The 19,083-nt window shown below is 36.9% G+C and overlaps 1 protein-coding gene and 1 long non-coding RNA gene across 2 annotated transcripts; both read right to left on the minus strand.

Moving 5' to 3' along the window:
• Positions 1–1,798: 1,798 nt before the first annotated feature.
• Positions 1,799–2,350, minus strand: LOC121412808. Its single transcript, XM_041605569.1, has one exon. The coding sequence runs from the start codon at positions 2,348–2,350 to the stop codon at positions 1,799–1,801; it is 552 nt and encodes a 183-aa protein (XP_041461503.1).
• A 5,778-nt stretch (positions 2,351–8,128) lies between these two features.
• On the minus strand, positions 8,129–9,637 carry LOC121413422. The gene is made up of 3 exons (XR_005969740.1): positions 9,281–9,637; positions 8,717–8,817; positions 8,129–8,260 (listed from the first exon to the last, which is right to left on the minus strand). It is a non-coding gene; the product is annotated as an uncharacterized LOC121413422 (long non-coding RNA).
• Positions 9,638–19,083: the final 9,446 nt, after the last annotated feature.

Here is a 19,083-nt window from a genome sequence, read left to right on the forward strand (position 1 = left end):
TTAAGAGTGTGGTGATTCAGTTGTGTTATCCTAATGATTTGTTTATTGTTTCCAATTAACTTGGGTTAACCTGAATTAACCTGAAGGAGAATAAGACCCGGATGAAAGCACAAAAATACATTTAACTTAGAAACAGAATTAAGTAACAAAGAGTTACTGGATTATAAAAAGCAGGTGTAGAGGGCGCTAAAACTGCATATTTGTTTTGTATAGATATTCCAGAGAGACAAAGGGGGAGAAGAAACAAATAAAATATAAAAAGGATTAAAAATGTCTAAAATACAGGGGTGTATAAGAACGAACGAAATTTAGCAGTATCTCATCAAATGTTGTCATGAGAGCTAAATTTTCATTGTTTGATGGTTAAAAAGTTCTCGCAAAACGTTTAAGACCCTGTCCCACTGGGGGGAAGTTGAATTACGCATGAATTGCGAATACAAGTTTCGGTCATTCGTTGTCATCCGCATTAAATTTGGCAAAAAAAATAAAAATCCGCTTTAAAATTGCGGATACATAAAAGATGTACAGCGAACAAATTACGATTAAAAGCAGAAATATCACGAATAAAAACGAATTACATTTCGATTGCTATTTTACGAGGGATGTTGCTTGTAAAATTGTGGAATGTATTGCAGACATTGCGAAAATGTAACGAAAGTAATGCGGAAGTATAACACATGCATTGCGGACAAATATAGGATGCGAAACGATTATTGCGGAAGTATTACGTATGCATAGAAAATGCAATGCGCACGTGGTGCGGAAACAACCGTCGCATTGCGAATGTGATACATTTTAATCGAGACCATATAAAAGAAGAGCACTCCACTCTTCAGCGTCATTATCTTTATCAACATTGTAGAAAGTAGCAACATGTCAACAAGAGCCAAATCAAGAGGAAAGAAGAAACAAAAGACAAGCAAAGTTGGAGAGAGGGCTCCGTCACCAGTACCACCTCCTCCACAATCCCCAAGGTCACCGAGTCCACCTCCAGAAGACCTCCCTGGCGCCGATGAGGTCCCTGGTCCAAGTCAGCCTAGAGATGACAAAGCTGAAAAGAAGAAAGAGAAGAGGCCACGAAAGAGCTTCACCCTCAAACCCGACCAAGAAGATAATGCCTTCGAATGGTTAGCAGAAAATGAGCTTTTGTGGAGAAGGGAAGTAGGATGTTTAAAGACACAGACAGAAAGAAAGCTTTGTGGGAAGAAAAAGCCACTGAGCTTGAGATAACATCAGAGCATCTACAGGGATGGTGGCGGGGTATGCATACTTGGTACGTTAAACTTCACCGCACCAATGCTTGATGAGGTTACGCTGCCTCTTGCCATCTCTTGAAGCTGTGTTTGGTGCTTGAACCTCCACTGTGTCAACAAGGTTTTGGCCCCTTCGCCATTCTCCAGGAACTATTTTGTCCATTCTCCAGCTGCCGGTCCACAAGCCTGTTCTGTAGGACTGGGTAGCGGGTGCGCATTAGGTTGTGGAGCAGAATGCAAGTCTTCAGTATCAGCCTGACTGTGTCGGCATGGTGCTGCATGGTCGTGAGAAGAACATGGAATCTATTCGCCATGATACCAAATGTGTTCTCGACGACTCTCCTGGCCCTCGACAGCATGTAGTTATAGATACGCTCTTCCCTGGTCAGGGCCTTTGCACTGTATGGCTTCATTAGGTATGTTCTCAGAGAGAAAGCATCGTCGCCCACAATGAAGTATGGGACATCTTGGGTGTCATTGGGTAAGGGATCTGGATTTGGCCAACCCATAATGTCGCCGTTCTCGAGACCTTGCTTCAGCTCACTTTAGTTGTATATTTGAGCATCTGGTGCGGAACCGTTTCCTGATACGCCAGCCCAAAGAACCTTGTAGTCAGAACTGACCAGGGCAACTAAAATGATACTGAAAAAGCCCTTGTAGTTGTAATATTCCGAGCCTGAGTTTGGGGGAGCTTTGCATGCCGCATGCTTGCCATCAATCGCGCCGATTGTGTGAGGAAAGTTCCACCTCTGCAACCAGTCATTGGCAATTTCACGCCATTCTTCATCGTTGGTAGGGCAAGTCATCTGTTCATCAAGGTACTCTTCTGATATGGCTGTACATACTTCTCTGACAACTTTGCTGATTGTGTTGTGAGGGACCCTCCAACCGTACTGCATGTCCCTGTATTTTGAACCAGAGGCAAGATGGCGTAGGGTTATGGCCACTTTGAGTCCAGGCTCTAAGTTCGCTCTGAAGTTGGTCTGTGTCTTGAGCAGTCGAGGAGTGAGCCGGTTCACCAGTTCGTCAAACATGTATGGGGGCATTCTCATAAAGTTCTGGAAGGCACGTGGATCTTCGTTACGCAGCTCCACCATCAATCTATCTTACATGCTCAGACCTAGTCTTCTGCAAATCCAAGGTCTTACCCAGACAGCTCTTTGATTTCTCCTTCGCTTTCTTTTCTGTATTTGGATCAAACTTTGAACTTAGAAGAGAAGATTGTTATGTTGTTGGATGGCTGCAACTATCAAATGTCTGTGATGATCCATGGCAACATCCTATATTCTACACAACTGTTCTTAATGTAGTAAACTGGGCTTGGGTGGTAGTATGGGTTGGGGGTTGGGTACTCAGTCAGGAAAACCATAGAACCATAGACAAGAAGTAGGGGTGGGTCAGCCATTTATTGACAGCCGGTGGATCATGCAAAAACAGGGAAAACAAACCCCTGTAAATAAGGGAACAATGAATATAAAAAATTAATCAATACTGATCCAAGATCACATGATTATCATATCATATCTTGATAAATGGTATATCATTAATCGTTAAATTGTATTTCATTAATCAATTGCATGATTATGGATTTAATTCAATAACAATTTAATTCAAGTACCAGTAGAAATTATTCAACATAAATTGCATGTAAGTATACATAATTCATTTCTTGCTCGTAAGGCTATATCACATTACTAAGAATTATTGATCGCTTTTCAATGAAGTCTTATGTTTACAAAAATATATTCCAATTAACCAACTATAATAATCACAATAATGTAGCACTGATTTTAAATCATTCTTTCTAAGCACATTATATCATAGCATTTGAACAGTTATTGCCTTAATTATTATACATGTAAATCATAACAAAATAACCATAACTTGGCCATCCTGACTAACTCACCCTACTATAGGCCAAGAGAAAACAAGGGTACATCCACCAATCACCCTCTGGAGACCTCACTCGGCATCACTCATACATGGTAGTACGTCAAATGAAATTCCCTGAAAATTGACATAACAAAATTAGCTAGTATGGTTCCTTAAAACTCATCTAATTCAATCGAGTCTGAATTTCCAAGACTACTGCTACCACTCGGCAATTATAATCAAAATAAAGAAAGTTCATTCACTTTCTAAGTACAGCGAATGGGGGGGGGGGGGTGTAAAAAACTGATCATGGCAAAGTACTGACAAGAATATAAACTTCGTCTAATGTACTCGATCTCATCATAGAAAAGAACATAATATAATTTAATTTTATAAACTGATCATAAGAAATCTTCACCTTGTAATGTGAAATTGACTATAACAATAACATGAAGCATATAACGATCATGTACCAGATATACAAAATTGAATTGACATATTCAACCCTACTCACTGTGATAATTGTTTTCTTAAGAATATCAACGTAGTCAAAATCTTAGCTGCTATATTGATAAAACGATATAACTTAGAATCAAACTTACATGCCTCCTTGTCGAACTTGACTTGGAAGAACGAACATAATACCCCTAACGTACACTGTCGTCACAAATCGCTTTCTGATTTATCCTACCGCCGTAACAACATAAACGCTTATTCTTTCGCGCCACCTACACTTGAACGCTATCTGATGTAAATATCCTTCCACAACATCACAAATATTTATGACATATCACTAGATTCAGTATAAATGAAAAGTATAATGAAAACAACTATGAATTTAACATAAACATCATTCACATCATGAATTTATGAGAATAATCAGCTATAAATCTGAGGAACTACTTTCACTTCTTTGAGTAATAACATCATTGACGTTACGTACATGTAACAGGTGAGTAACCAACGGAACATATCGACCAAAAAGAAATACACTTTCGCTTTAAATTCTCGTACGGTGTCTCCGCTAAGAAAAAATGATTTTGCAATAAAATTCAATTTACCACAATCCATCCTGACAGAATAACATTTTTTCCATATTACAAATAATATTCATTCTATTAGAATTATTTTTTCAATTCTTCAAATAGACATACCATTTTTACAAAATTGCATTTTTAACAGATATATCATGTAAAATGCTCATATTATTAAATATTTAAATCTATACTTATACTTCAAGCAAAAATCCTCATCTGAGTAGTTTTAATATCTCCAAAATGAAAAAATGTAAATATCAAACATTATGGAAAGAAAAATGACAGAAGAGAAATAGGAAAAATCATCTCACTGCCGTCCTGGGCAGGTTATAAGGGTTACTATGCATTCCCTTGGTTACTCTCGTCGAGCGTCGTAGTTGCCTCTGACCTACTTCCTCCCGAACTGGAAGTCTATCATTGAAGTTAGGGAGCATGATATGATTTTCGTCATCTTCATCATTACTAGAGGTGTCTGACATTTCATCATCTTCTACTGGAGGCCATAATTCTGGTGGATCCCCTTCTTCTTCAGGTTCTCTCGGGTACTCCAATAGATATTTCTTGTTTACTGTCTGTACTTTGCCTCCATGTAAAGGCCTGATGCTACACACATCCTCTTCAGGATTGATCCAAACTACGACATACTTGTCTCTATGATAATGATCAGCTAGTTTATGTCTTCCCTTGAATGCGGTCCTTCGCAATAATACATGTTGCCCAATCGTGATCTTCTTTTCCTTCAGCCCTAGATCATGCCTACTCTTGTTATACTCTGCTACCTTCTTCGTGTTGCTCTCTACTATTGCATTCATCTTAGTAAGAGCATCAGCTTGAGCTGCAACATAGTCTTGATCCCAGTCCCCTTGCTGCTGAGATAAGAGCTGATCAAGAGGTATTGATGGGACCCTCCCATACATCAGTCGGTAAGGTGAGTAACCAGTAACTCGGTGTGGTGTACTATTATATATGTACACCAAATGGAATAACATCTCTGGCCAGTGTCTGCGCTCACTAGGTTCCATCGACCTAATTATAGTACACAAGGTGCGGTTGAAACGCTCAATTTGCCCGTTTCCTCTGGGTGGTAGGGGGTGGTTCTGAACTTGCTGATATTGTACAACTTACATAACTCCTGTATCAATTTCCCTTCAAAGTCCCTGCCTTGGTCAGAGTGTATTCTCTGTGGTATACCATAATGTGAGAACCACGAGTCACGGAGCACTCTTGCTACTGTCACCGCTGTTTGGTCCTTACACGCAACAGCTTGGGCGTACTTCGTGTAAACATCAGACATGACTAAGATATCTTAATAGCCTCCTCTCCCCTTGTCAACCTTCAAGAAATCTATGGCCAACACTTCCAATGGTCTGAAAGCTATAAGATGCCTCATGGGTGTCTTCACTGTTGGTGATGGAGCCTTGGCCACATTACAATTCAAGCAGTTCCTCACATGACGTCTAACATCACCATGTAGACCAGGCCAGAAGCACCGTTCACGCAACAGGCTCAAGGTTCGTGTCACTCCTTGGTGTCCCCATCTGTCATGAACGGATTCAAGAATTGTCTTCCGGAGCTTCTCAGGAACTAACAATTGTAAGACGTCCTTCCCCATCACTTGGACCTGTCGATATAGTACACCTTTCTTCTCAGTCAAACTTGTCCACTCTTTCAGCCAACTTCGCACCTCTTTATTATCCTCAGAGATCACTTGACCTGGTTGCCATCCTTTCCGATAACAGTCCCAAATCACCCCAAGTGATTCATCCTGCTCTTGGAGTTTCTTCAGTTCTTCGAGGCTGAATGAACCAAAAACATCGGTTTTCTTAGCTTCCAGTCCATCTAAATTAACTCTAATAGGTAGTTTGAGATTGCGACCGTCCAGGCAAGTGTGTACTGGACTATCAGTATCTGGTCCGTCAACCGCATTACTCACTGGAGCCTCATTATTAACTGCGCCAGGCTCAACTTCTATATCAGTGACCATGACTTCCACTGTATTGTTCTGTTCTTGTAGTACTATTTCACTCTTTCTTTCAATCCTGGTAGCAGATGCGAGTATTGTATTGGGCTCAATGACAAGTTGCTGCTCACTCCGGTTGACTACTGTCACCTGAAGACTTTCTCCCTTCGCCTGAGTGCAACCATCCCACTGGACTGCATTGTCCCCGTGACACTCTAATCTCCCGACAGTGAGTGGTGATATCAACTCATTGTCGTCTCCAGTCCTCAGCACAGTTGAAGTCTCCGGTTTCAACACAGACTTGGGAAATGCCTTTAAGACCTCCGCAACCATCTGCCAGTCAGTTTTTTCACTTTGGGACTCATCATCTCCCACAAAGCTATAAAGAGCATTGGAGCCTAATAAAACTGGGTATTCCTTTCTCTTACTCGGGACTACATCCTTGATCACGATAAATCCTACTTCGTCAGTCTTCCCATTGGCTGTAACTGGTGCCCTGAAGTAACCTACGATTGGGACGGCTCCTGAGATGCCATTCACTCTTAAACCGCTATCAGTGCCTTCGAGATCCCCAATGATCCCCTCTAAACATCTCTCGTAGTAACTCAGTGGAACCAGACTCGATTCGGCACCTGTGTCTAGAATACATCCAGTCTCTACTCCAGCTATCTTGACTATGGCTTTTGGACTTTCTGATACCAGCGATGAAAGATAATTTGAAGGGTTGGATACTGCGAGGACTTCAGCGGATCCTTCACTCGGTTGATTTCCAGGATTACCGCTCACCGTTTCCATAACCTCTGGACAATCTTTCTTGAAGTGACCTGGCTTATCACAGCCATAACATCTAGGTGGTTTAACACAATTTTTCTGTACATGGCCTTCTGTTTGCAATTAAAGCAATGTAACTCTCCTTTCTTCTTTGGCCTTTGTCGAAGATGAGAGGGGAGCTGTAGGGCCTGAATTTCCTTGACAACTTCACTAAGTCCCTCTTTAAGAAGAGATATTTCCTCCCTCATTGTTTTTATCTCAGCTGTCTCAGAAGATGCTTCGACCCTAGCAGTCTCTACTTCACATTCTCTCACCCTAGGTCTTGGGACCGTATCTGTGTCTTGAAATAAATTCAGGACTTCTTCTCTCATCGTCAGGAATGTCCCAGATCCGCTAGAAATTAGGATCCTCCTCAGCTCTCTCTGGATCTGTTTGTCCCGCACCCCTCTCACGAATTTTTCCTTGAGGGTCATGTCTCTCAATCTTTGCAGAGCTTCCTTCTCAGGTATGGAAGCGGCTGCTTCCATCCTATCATGCAAACGGATGAGAACACTACTGAAATCCGCAAGTGATTCTCCGTCAAGTTGGACACGGCTGTGAAGTTCACTACTCAAGCTTTGGACGCTCTCTCTTAAGCCAAACCGAGTCATCAGAACCCTTCTCAGGCCGGTCGGATCCTCACGAAGGCTTGCCTCCCTACACATGATTTCATCCTTGGCAGGACCACTTAGATGAGTCACAAGAACTTGTGCTTTCTCTCTCTCCGATAACTGGTAATATTGGCAGTATTCATCGAATTCATCAAACCATTCACGTACAGTCAAATCACCAGGCTTCTGTGGAGTGCCCTTAAACTTAGGCAACTTCATCGAGGGCATTGACCTAGCCATAGACATACTTCGAAACGCGCCAGTCATAGAAGCAATCATGTCTTCGAGGCTAGTGCTAGGGGTCGCACCAGCCCCAGTCCCAACATTACCTCCAGGCATCCTGCTGGTTTATTTGGGGAAAGAAATCTATGACAATTCTGAAACAATACAACTTCTTACAGAATATAGTTACTATTTCTTAACTTGTTTCAATTATTTCAACCAAATTACCTTTCAACCTTAATATATCTTATATCTAATTGCGTCTTCTTATCCTCTTGACCTGCTGGCGTCCTCTGACGTAGTAGGGGGTTGCATCAATCTCAAACCGGTGATCCCACTCCTGACACCATTGTAGTCAACTGGGCTTGGGTGGTAGTATGGGTTGGGGGTTGGGTACTCAGTCAGGAAAACCATAGAACCATAGACAAGAAGTAGGGGTGGGTCAGCCATTTATTGACAGCCGGTGGATCATGCAAAAACAGGGAAAACAAACCCCTGTAAATAAGGGAACAATGAATATAAAAAATTAATCAATACTGATCCAAGATCACATGATTATCATATCATATCTTGATAAATGGTATATCATTAATCGTTAAATTGTATTTCATTAATCAATTGCATGATTATGGATTTAATTCAATAACAATTTAATTCAAGTACCAGTAGAAATTATTCAACATAAATTGCATGTAAGTATACATAATTCATTTCTTGCTCGTAAGGCTATATCACATTACTAAGAATTATTGATCGCTTTTCAATGAAGTCTTATGTTTACAAAAATATATTCCAATTAACCAATGATAATAATCACAATAATGTAGCACTGATTTTAAATCATTCTTTCTAAGCACATTATATCATAGCATTTGAACAGTTATTGCCTTAATTATTATACATGTAAATCATAACAAAATAACCATAACTTGGCCATCCTGACTAACTCACCCTACTATAGGCCAAGAGAAAACAAGGGTACATCCACCAATCACCCTCTGGAGACCTCACTCGGCATCACTCATACATGGTAGTACGTCAAATGAAATTCCCTAAAAATTGACATAACAAAATTAGCTAGTATGGTTCCTTAAAACTCATCTAATTCAATCGAGTCTGAATTTCCAAGACTACTACTACCACTCGGCAATTATAATCAAAATAAATAAAGTTCATTCACTTTCTAAGTACAGCGAACGGGGGGGGGTGTACAAAACTGATCATGGCAAAGTACTGACAAGAATATAAACTTCGTCTAATGTACTCGATCTCATCATAGAAAAGAACATAATATAATTTAATTTTATAAACTGATCATAAGAAATCTTCACCTTGTAATGTGAAATTGACTATAACAATAACATGAAGCATATAACGATCATGTACCAGATATACAAAATTGAATTGACATATTCAACCCTACTCACTGTGATAATTGTTTTCTTAAGAATATCAACGTAGTCAAAATCTTAGCTGCTAAATTGATAAAACGATATAACTTAGAATCAAACTTACATGCCTCCTTGTCGAACTTGACTTGGAAGAACGAACATAATACCCCTAACGTACACTGTCGTCACAAATCGCTTTCTGATTTATCCTACCGTCGTAACAACATAAACGCTTATTCTTTCGCGCCACCTACACTTGAACGCTATCTGATGTAAATATCCTTCCACAACATCACAAATATTTATGACATATTACTAGATTTAGTATAAATGAAAAGTATAATGAAAACAACTATGAATTTAACATAAACATCATTCACATCATGAATTTATGAGAATAATCAGCTATAAATCTGAGGAACTACTTTCACTTCTTTGAGTAATAACATCATTGACGTTACGTACATGTAACAGGTGAGTAACCAACGGAACATATCGACCAAAAAGAAATACACTTTCGCTTTAAATTCTCGTAAGGTGTCTCCGCTAAGAAAAAATGATTTTGCAATAAAATTCAATTTACCACATTAAAATGACGGTCAAATTCCATTTTCTGTTACATTTATATAGTAATCTGGGTTTACGATGAATGTTTGCTGTGTACTCGCAAATTGTTCGCGAAACAGTCGTAATACAAACGCACTATTCGTGACCAGTCTGTAAGCATTCTGAATAAATTATTATAGCTTAGTATAAAGTCGTATTAGGCACGCTATGCATTCGTTTCGCATTCTATCCCAGTCCGCTACTAATCCATAACCCCATGTCCGTTGCGGATATCACCGGATAACTGCGAAAACTCAGCGCATACATTGAGTTTGCATTGCGTATGCATTGCGCATATAAACCGGATGATTTCCGCTCCCAGGAGTTTTGGGCAGCCCAAAACTCCTGGGAACGGATGTGTGCCTTTGTGGACGATAACGGACATGTGCGGAAAATAACCGTCTTAAAACAACATACTTTACGAATATTGCGGATGTTTAGCGTCTGTAATCAAATTTTATCCGCAATTTATGCGCAATCCATCCTAAATGTCACTAGGACCGGGCCTTTTACCTAGGTGAGTTGATAAAAACTAGATCATCATGATAACCGCCCCAATTCCTTGATCTTGCAGTAAATAAAATATATGACGTAATGCATAAAATATATATTTCGCAATGAATGTATCAGTGGGGCTTCCCAACTCCTTGTCGGTGGCTTCATCTGTATTCTGATATCACGTTCTGCTAATCCAATCACGTACTTACATCACGTCACGTGGTATACAATGTAACGGGCGTCAATATTTACAGCACGCATGGCCGGCCCAGAAATTATATCGTCAACAGAGATATCGAATCATTCTACGGTAAGCATTGAGACGCAAAGACGCAACAGAAAACGAAGAGACGCTGCAGATTGATAGTAAGTGGCCAAATTTTAATTTTTATCATTTTACATCGAAATGTATTTTTATGCTTATATAAATGTATTGTAATATGAATTACAGGTGCAAGTTTAACTCTAGACCAAAAGCTTCAGTCTCTTTATTTTGGTTGTTCCGCTGAACTACGTTGGCTCCACTCACCAATACATTGGGAATGGGGATGACAGTAAAATGTCAGAAATTGTTGAATAAATCCCCAGAAACGACGGTTATTCCTGTTTAACTCTTGCCTTTGGCATAGAGCCTGAATGAAAGAAGGTTATGTAAATACTAACAGGTGCAAGTATAACTCTTGGGCATAGAGCCTGAAGTGAATGATAGAAAGTTACAGGTCAGCCTGTAATGTATGCCCGCACCAGGCCAGTTGTTTAATGAATAGAAACAATTTTGGGGTTGGTGTTTTATGGTGTGTCCTGAACAGGACCATTGATCTGTATTGAAAGAGTAGAAAACATGTACTATGCAACCTAACCTGGCAGTTGACTCTTCAACCTTGTACATGTAGCTGTATGTGAACTCGGTTTTTGTGAAGTCTGAAGACTATTGGAGCTTAAAACTGAACTGAGATATGGAGGAGATGAGAATATAGAGTGATTTATTTTCCTCTATACCTGCATCGTTATTTTGTGCTCCGTTTATATCAGTATTGTATTTCAATTTACCATGTTTACAAGAAATACAGTTGGACTAAAATACTAATAGCATTGAACTGAGTTGGCGCAATAATTGTCTTCCAGAATGTTATTCCGCATTGCCTTTTTCGCATGTTTTAGTGTGGTCGTGTTTCAGTTATGACATTGCGTTTAATAAGCAATCAGCAAGCAAATTGTCACTGGTAACATTTCATTTGCACTGAAAAATATATAAAAGGTAGTAAAAAATGAAAGACAGGATATCAATGATAGCAGAGAGAGTGGTGAGAGCTCTTATGACAATGTTTCAAATAACATATTATTTTTATTTTAGATATCGTAAGATTATTTCAGGAACATAAGATAATTTATTATGCGATCAATAATTATGATATTACAAAATAATTAAGATGCCTTAAGGATTACGCCGAAATGGCAGACAGTCAAGAGTTATCACAGATTATCTAATACGTGTCAGGCTGGGTATTTCCATCGTGACGTCAACAAATTTGCATGGTCTATAACCAATCAGTTCCAAGATTCATATCAAGCAAACAATAGTTTGTTTGCCTTTATCATAGATCATTTTTCTGACAATATCAACAAGGCAAGTTTGTCTTTAGCATGATATTATTTTTACTTTTCTATTTCATTTAAACCAAACGGCAAATACCCAAGGCAGAAGTCGAAAATCGATTTGTGGTTCAAGCAGAGAAAGCAGTAATAAACAAGGTAAAAAAATATATTGTACATCATAATCTAGCATTTCGGGATTTTTCAAATATGTTTCAAATAATTATCATTGAGACTTGAGAGGTCATACTTATTGTGATGAATATGAAGTTCAAGATATTGGGGTTTTTAAGAAAAAAATTCTGATTGTTTTTTAACATTGCGAATATAATATAATTTTTAATGTGTGTAGCGAACGAATGGGATGTGAGCAGGTTGGGCAAATTAACAACAGTTATAGCAGCACATGAGAAGAGTTCTTTGATTTAGAATCCATGGTGCGCACATAATTTATAGTTTACTTTCTATAGTATACTTGGCGATTGAAATGTACAACCTATGATTTGTAATTTGTTTCAAGATTATTAATAATAGCAAGGACTTCATAATACCAATTGTGAAAGAGAGATCTATATCCATGTAAATAGGAGTCGAGTAATAGCCATATGTCCATACTTTTCTGACGAATCCAAAAATGAATTGTAGTATTTTTGATTGGTAAATTGCCAATTCATCTTCTGCTAACTTGTCCACTAATAACATAGCCTACCTTCATTTATTCTAATGCCATTCCGTCTATCACTATTTCGTCTCACATCCATTTGGTTTAATAACCATTTGGTCCAATTATCTCCGTCTAAACATCAGTTCGTCTATGACAATTTCGTCTTATAACCAATTGGTTTAATACTCATTTTCCGATCATTTTGCCGAATTAACATTTAGTGTGGATTGTAGACGAACTGATGGTAGGCCAAATGAAAGTAGACGAGTTGGTCATTGGACGAAATGGCTTTAGACAAATTGGAAATAAACCGTTTGATTAACTCTCACTAAAGGCATAGTCACACCGCCCAAGCGTTGTTGGAGCGGTTGTGGAGCGGAGAGAAAAAAATCATCACCGCTCGCTACCGTTCATCATTTTCGATTTCGAATGTTTTTTTTTGTCTTCGATTTTTGTTTTCGATTTTTCCCCAAATTTTGTGAGCGAAATTCGACCCTCTTTCCCTACCGCTCCACGGCCGCTCCAACAACGCTCGAGCGGTGTGACCAGGCCTTAAGGATTACTGGGAGGGCGCGTCGTGGTCCAGTGGTTCTGACTCTCGCCTTTTAAACAAATGGTCGTGGGTTCGAATCCTAGCCATGGCGTGTTTTCCTTCAGCAAGAAATTTATCCGCCTTGTGCTGCACTCGACCCAGGTGAGGTGAATGGGTACCCAGCAGGAGTATTTCTTTGACTGCACCGAGCACCGGTGAGGGTAGGTCGAGCTGAAGCCGGGGTAATAATAGCAGCGGTTTGTATCCTCAGGCAAAAACCGCTTTATAAATCCAGCCATTATTATTATTATTCGCACAATGTGACACAATCAGACAGAGAGAAAAAATTCATACGCCTATATCGCTTACCGTATTCATTGGTAAACATATTAGTTTTGATTTAATTCAAACAGCATAATGGGAAGGACACCGCAATCACAAAAAAGTACGGATTGGGAACAAGTCGGAGAGAAGGTAAAATATTGTTTTATACCAATGCTATATAACATAGTCATCATTATTACTAGTAATAGTATCATCATTAATATTATTACAATTATTATAATTGCTATTATTACTACATTATTTCTGTTGTGATTGTCATCATCATCGTCATGACTATCCTTTGTTTACTATTAGTGTCATTATCATTATTACTATTATCACAATTTGCTTTATTATTATCGTTATCAATACTTTTATTAATATTATTTTATTTCCATTTTTTCAATTTTTATTGCTTTTGTTGTTTTCATTATCGTTTTACTAGAAGCAGCAGTAGCAGTAGTAGTTGAAGTAGTAGTAGTAGTAGTAGTAGTAGTAGAAGTAGTAGTAGTAGTAGTAGTAGTAGTAGCAGCAGCAGCAGTAGTAGTAGTAGTAGCAGTAGTAGTAGCAGGGGTGGCGATTTTTTTTTTTAATAAAAAAATCGGATTTTTTAAATTTAAATCAGATTTTTTTTATTTTTTTTTTATTTTTTAAAAGACTCTTCGAAAAAAAGAGTAATTATCCCCCCCCCCCTTACTCTTACAATGACATCAATATTGATGTTATACATTTCACCCCTAATATTGTTCTTAACCACATATTTTGTAATTAAAATCCAGTAAAAATGGACAATTAAAAATAAATTTGAGGAATCATGTATCTGAACTTAATTCTATCATACATAGGCCTATGAAGGAATATTCCATAGGGAATTCCCAGTGAGTATAGAAAATTCCCCTCTGGGATTTTTCATTCAAATATTCAAAAAATCCAAGAGAAAAAATCCCTTATCAAAACTGCCAACAAACCCTTTGCCAATTACTAGTATTCATGGATATTGTAAGAGAAATAATTCAAATCAATGATTTTTTTTTCAATTAGTCACAGCTTTACAATAGCTAAAGAGAGACTACAACTGTATATGTTTAGGATCTTTTTTTAGTTTGTAAAAAGCTTTTCTCTTGATACAGATATAGATGCAAAGCTCTCAGATTTGGAGAACAATATAAGATATAGATTAGTCAAAGGGTGACTATACTACATTATGTTACTGTGATTTTTTTACATTAATCTACAATTTTTATTCCCTTATTCTCTACAAAAAAAAACATCTTTGATCCATGAAGTATGAAAAAATCTACTTACTTTTAACTTAAAGGATAAAAACTGCAAAACTGCTTAAATTACAACATATGTATTACTAAAAGAAGTATTTTATTTTAAATGAGACACAGCTTACAACTGCCAATGATTGTAACTGAAGTACCTGCATCTTAACATTTAAAATGCAGTGTTAAATGTTTATTCTGAGTTTTGCAAATCGTTGTTATAGAGCTCTTTCCATTATTACATGCAGGTACAAACCTTCCATTATTTGAGGCACTGAACATAAAATGGGCTGCAGTGACTTAAAAGGATTATAAGAGAAAGCTTTTCTCAACAGTCAAATTATGACTGTACTACATTATGTTAATGTGATTTTTATAATTATGTTATTTAAAACATCAAATGTATGATATATGTAACAATACGAAATAAGAGGGATGTTAAATATGTTGATTACATGCAGTTATTATTTTTTATTTTACATGATAGAAGTAGTTATGTGTAGGCGAAGGATCAAAATTGGAAAACTGCCAACAAACCTTTTCTCATTGACTTTTATATATTAAATATTTTTTTTTTACAAACTGCTCTCTGAAAAGTCTTTGGATTATGTGAAAACTTTATGTTAAGAAAGAAATTGACTAATAATAACTGACAAAGAATGTAAAATTTCAGAAGAAAAACTCGACATAGTTTACAAAAAATGAGTACCTATTGACAACATACATCTGTAGTTTTTAAGGAATTACCTGATTTTATTAATTTGTTTTTAATTTGTTTTAAGTAGATATGAAGACTTTGTTGATCTTTTGTTGATATAAAGTTAATTCAAAGTTTTTCAGTTGACTTGAAGAATTAAAACTGCTTTGAACAAATACTTTGTCCATGATTTGTACATGTTTCAATTGAAGTGATTTAAATCAATGATTTTTAAAAAAAATTATGGTGATTTAAATCGCGATTTAAATCACGATTTAAATCAACGTGATTTAAATCCGCCAACCCTGAGTAGTAGTAGTAGTAGTAGCAGCAGCAGCAGCAGCAGTAGTAGTAGTAGTCGTAGTAGTAGTAGTAGTAGTAGTAGTAGTAGTAGTAGAAGTAGTAGTAGTAGTAGTAGTAGTAGTAGTAGTAGTAGTAGTAGTAGTAGTAGTAGTAGTAGTAGCAGTAGTAGTAGTAGTCGTAGTAGTAGTAGTAGGAGTAGTAGTAGTAGTAGTAGTAGCAGCAGCAGTAGCAGTAGTAGTAGAAGTAGTAGTAGTAGTAGTAGTAGTAGTAGTAGTAGTAGTAGTAGTAGTAGTAGTAGTAGTAGTAGTAGTAGTAGTAGTAGTAGTAGTAGTAGTAGTAGTAGTAGTAGTAGTATTGTTGCAATCTCTATTACGTAATCGTCATTCACTTTCGATTGTTTTTCAGACGATGTTGAAGGCCCTGGAATCTGCGCTATTGGCCGTACGAGATGGAAGGATGCAAAAGCAAGACTACTATTTCAAATTCTGCACTGCTGATTCCAATGAATATGTTAGTCAAATTACACTTTGTCCTAATATCATCTAATCCTGAAGATTGATACTGAACGATTATTTAAGGAATTGTACCTTGTTTTTTTATACAGTATGTGCCTAACCTTGTGAGGTCATACGTATGTTTTTGGTTAGTTTAAGTCAAATCAAACTCCTGAAATATTGTAATCGTATTACATAACTATGAATTATTTCTTTATCATACCATTTTAATTCTGTGTAGCAATAATGGTTGCTATGCGATCTCCGGTATAGCTTTTATTCGATTCGCATATTTGTAAAGCACAGGATCATTTGTAGTTGGTTGTGACATGACTATATCGAGGCAACATCACTAATCGAAACATGGCATTTTTATTCCTGAAAGGCTGGAAGCTGTGAAAGGAAATCACGTAGGAGTCGGGAACTCAGTAAAGAGGTTAGTAGATTCCTGGTTTCGGATGTTATTTCTTGCAATATTTTCAGAAATTTAAAAGGAAATTTAAATAATTGGTTTCAATACATCAGCTGTAAAAGGAATCACAGTTTTTAAAAACATTTGAGAATGTTTATACGTTGTGAATATCTAAAGACATATATTTGTGTTTTATTGAAATATTTTTCTTAAAAGATTATATAAAAAGTGCATCATATAAAGAAACGGTAGCGGTGTTGTGGCTTAGTGGATACGTCTCCGGAAGTTGAATCGGGGTTCAAATCCCACCGCAACACTCGCGTATTTTTGCAGGGCGGTTATCTACATTTGTCATTATGCAAACAGGTGAAGTACCCGGTAGGAAGGAAATCCTTAGAATGCTCGAGCGTCCGATCTGGATAACCGGGCTTATAGTATGCAGCGCTTATAGAGACAAATGTAATTTGATGTCTCATATTATTATCATTATTATTTGTGCTGCTTGTTTGGCAATATGGGTCTGTCGGTGTTATTCAGATACCTTTATTTTCATCATACAGATGTTTGAGATGGTCAAAACAGCATTTGAAGCAGTTGGAAACGGATCTTTAAAAGAAGGAGATTATTACTTTGAACTCGCTACTCCTTATTTTCAGTACGAAGTAAGTTGTCAAAATCGCCAATTTACATACAAATATCAAGTTACTTCATTATTTTAAATGAAAGTTCATGCCATCTCTTTGTACCACCTAATATTTTTATGTAGATACTCGTTCTCCTAAAAAGCAAATCAAAGTATTATGTAAAAATTAATTAATTAAATTCTGGTATCCCCCGTCCCTCTTTTTCGCCTCTCTATTTCTGGCGTCATCACTGAATTCTCTACTTCTCGAAGAGTCTTGAATTTTAAGTGGAAATGGAGCCTTACAACCCCATATACATGTATATTTATTTTCATAAAGACCCCCAAAGGATATATGATTGAACAAATTAACTTAGGTATCTAGACATATTTTTCATTAAACTATTCGGCACATATCGTACAAATCTACCTCTTGGCTTGTTGAATACAACATTTTTAAAGTGAAAAAAAAGTGTTTCATTGAATGGAAATGTTTTTTTATTGGCAAAATGGATGCAACTATATGTGTAACAATCCAGCTACATGTATTATCATTATAATACATGTATCTTTCTTTCTCAGTCTGTCTTTCTATCTTTCTTCTTCGTCTTATTATTATTATTATTATCATTATTAATATTATTGTTATTATTATTTTTACAATGTTTATTATCTTCGTCCTTTTCATATCAAAACATTGTCCTTTTCCAACAGTCAGGCTGCTATCCACAGCAGCAGTATGATGAAATTACATATTCGGAGGATCCACGAGGGCCTGAGTCATTCAGAATCTGGGTAAGTTTTATTTGGCAAAATACGAATAACCGAATCATCAGTGAACAATGAAATTTTCATTACATGAGTCAGTATCATATAGTCCGGGTGATTTGAGCGCTTCGTTAGGTATGCAAAAATAACGGTTTGATAGAAAACTGAATTATATGAAGCCAAATGTGTATCGCAATCAATTTACATAAATCAATACTTAAATTCGCTAACCATTGGCTTTATATACATTTCGAACTGTTGTATAAATCTATTCGCAAATACGGCTTCACTCTTTCGACCCTTGTTAAATACAGTAATTAATATTCAATATATCTTAAACAATATTTTCAGACAATATATTCACAACACGTCTGGGCTATTTACAAATATGACGAAGGTATAATGATACCAGAAAATATTACACTATATTTGCGGTACGCCTTCGCCTTATTTCATTTTGTTTAAATAAACTGACTCTATTAATATTCTCTTGAACTAGAGCACACTGTCTTGTCGTAATTTTACCTATAACGTTTCAATTTCACATTAACCCTACCCTTCACTAATTATCAATTGTATCATGAGTATGGAATATTATTATTAGTGTTTATGAACATATACCATTATATTACTTAATATTGTTGCTAAAGATGATCTCTTTGGATTCGAAATGAAAGAAAGAAATCCTGCAAAACTCTGGCCTGACCAGGAAAATCATTTTTAGTTAAACCCCCAAAAGGCAAACATCACGAAGGGATACTTGCAAAGTGGATATATAATTAAAATATAATTAAGATATAATTCCTGAAACGTGAATTAAAATAACATCAGATTCATTGCATGAAATGCTTACGATTTTTCCTTTGTAATATGAATAACCACAAACACATATACCATGATGATTATTATACAGGATTACATCAGTTCAGTTGGGTCGCAGATCAAGGACTTCGTGAAAGATGTATCACAGTATCAGCTTACAGGGAAGATGGTAAGGTTATCATATGTAAAATATAAAAAAAATAATCACAATACTGAACATATTAAGATCGGATGTTAACACGTAATTTATGCCATTTTAGATTTGTGCTTATTTACAGTATATGTATATTCAAAACAAAATAGATATATAAAAAAGAGGTAACT

This window comes from Lytechinus variegatus, chromosome 4, assembly GCF_018143015.1.
Source record: "Lytechinus variegatus isolate NC3 chromosome 4, Lvar_3.0, whole genome shotgun sequence".
NCBI lineage: Eukaryota > Metazoa > Echinodermata > Echinoidea > Temnopleuroida > Toxopneustidae > Lytechinus > Lytechinus variegatus.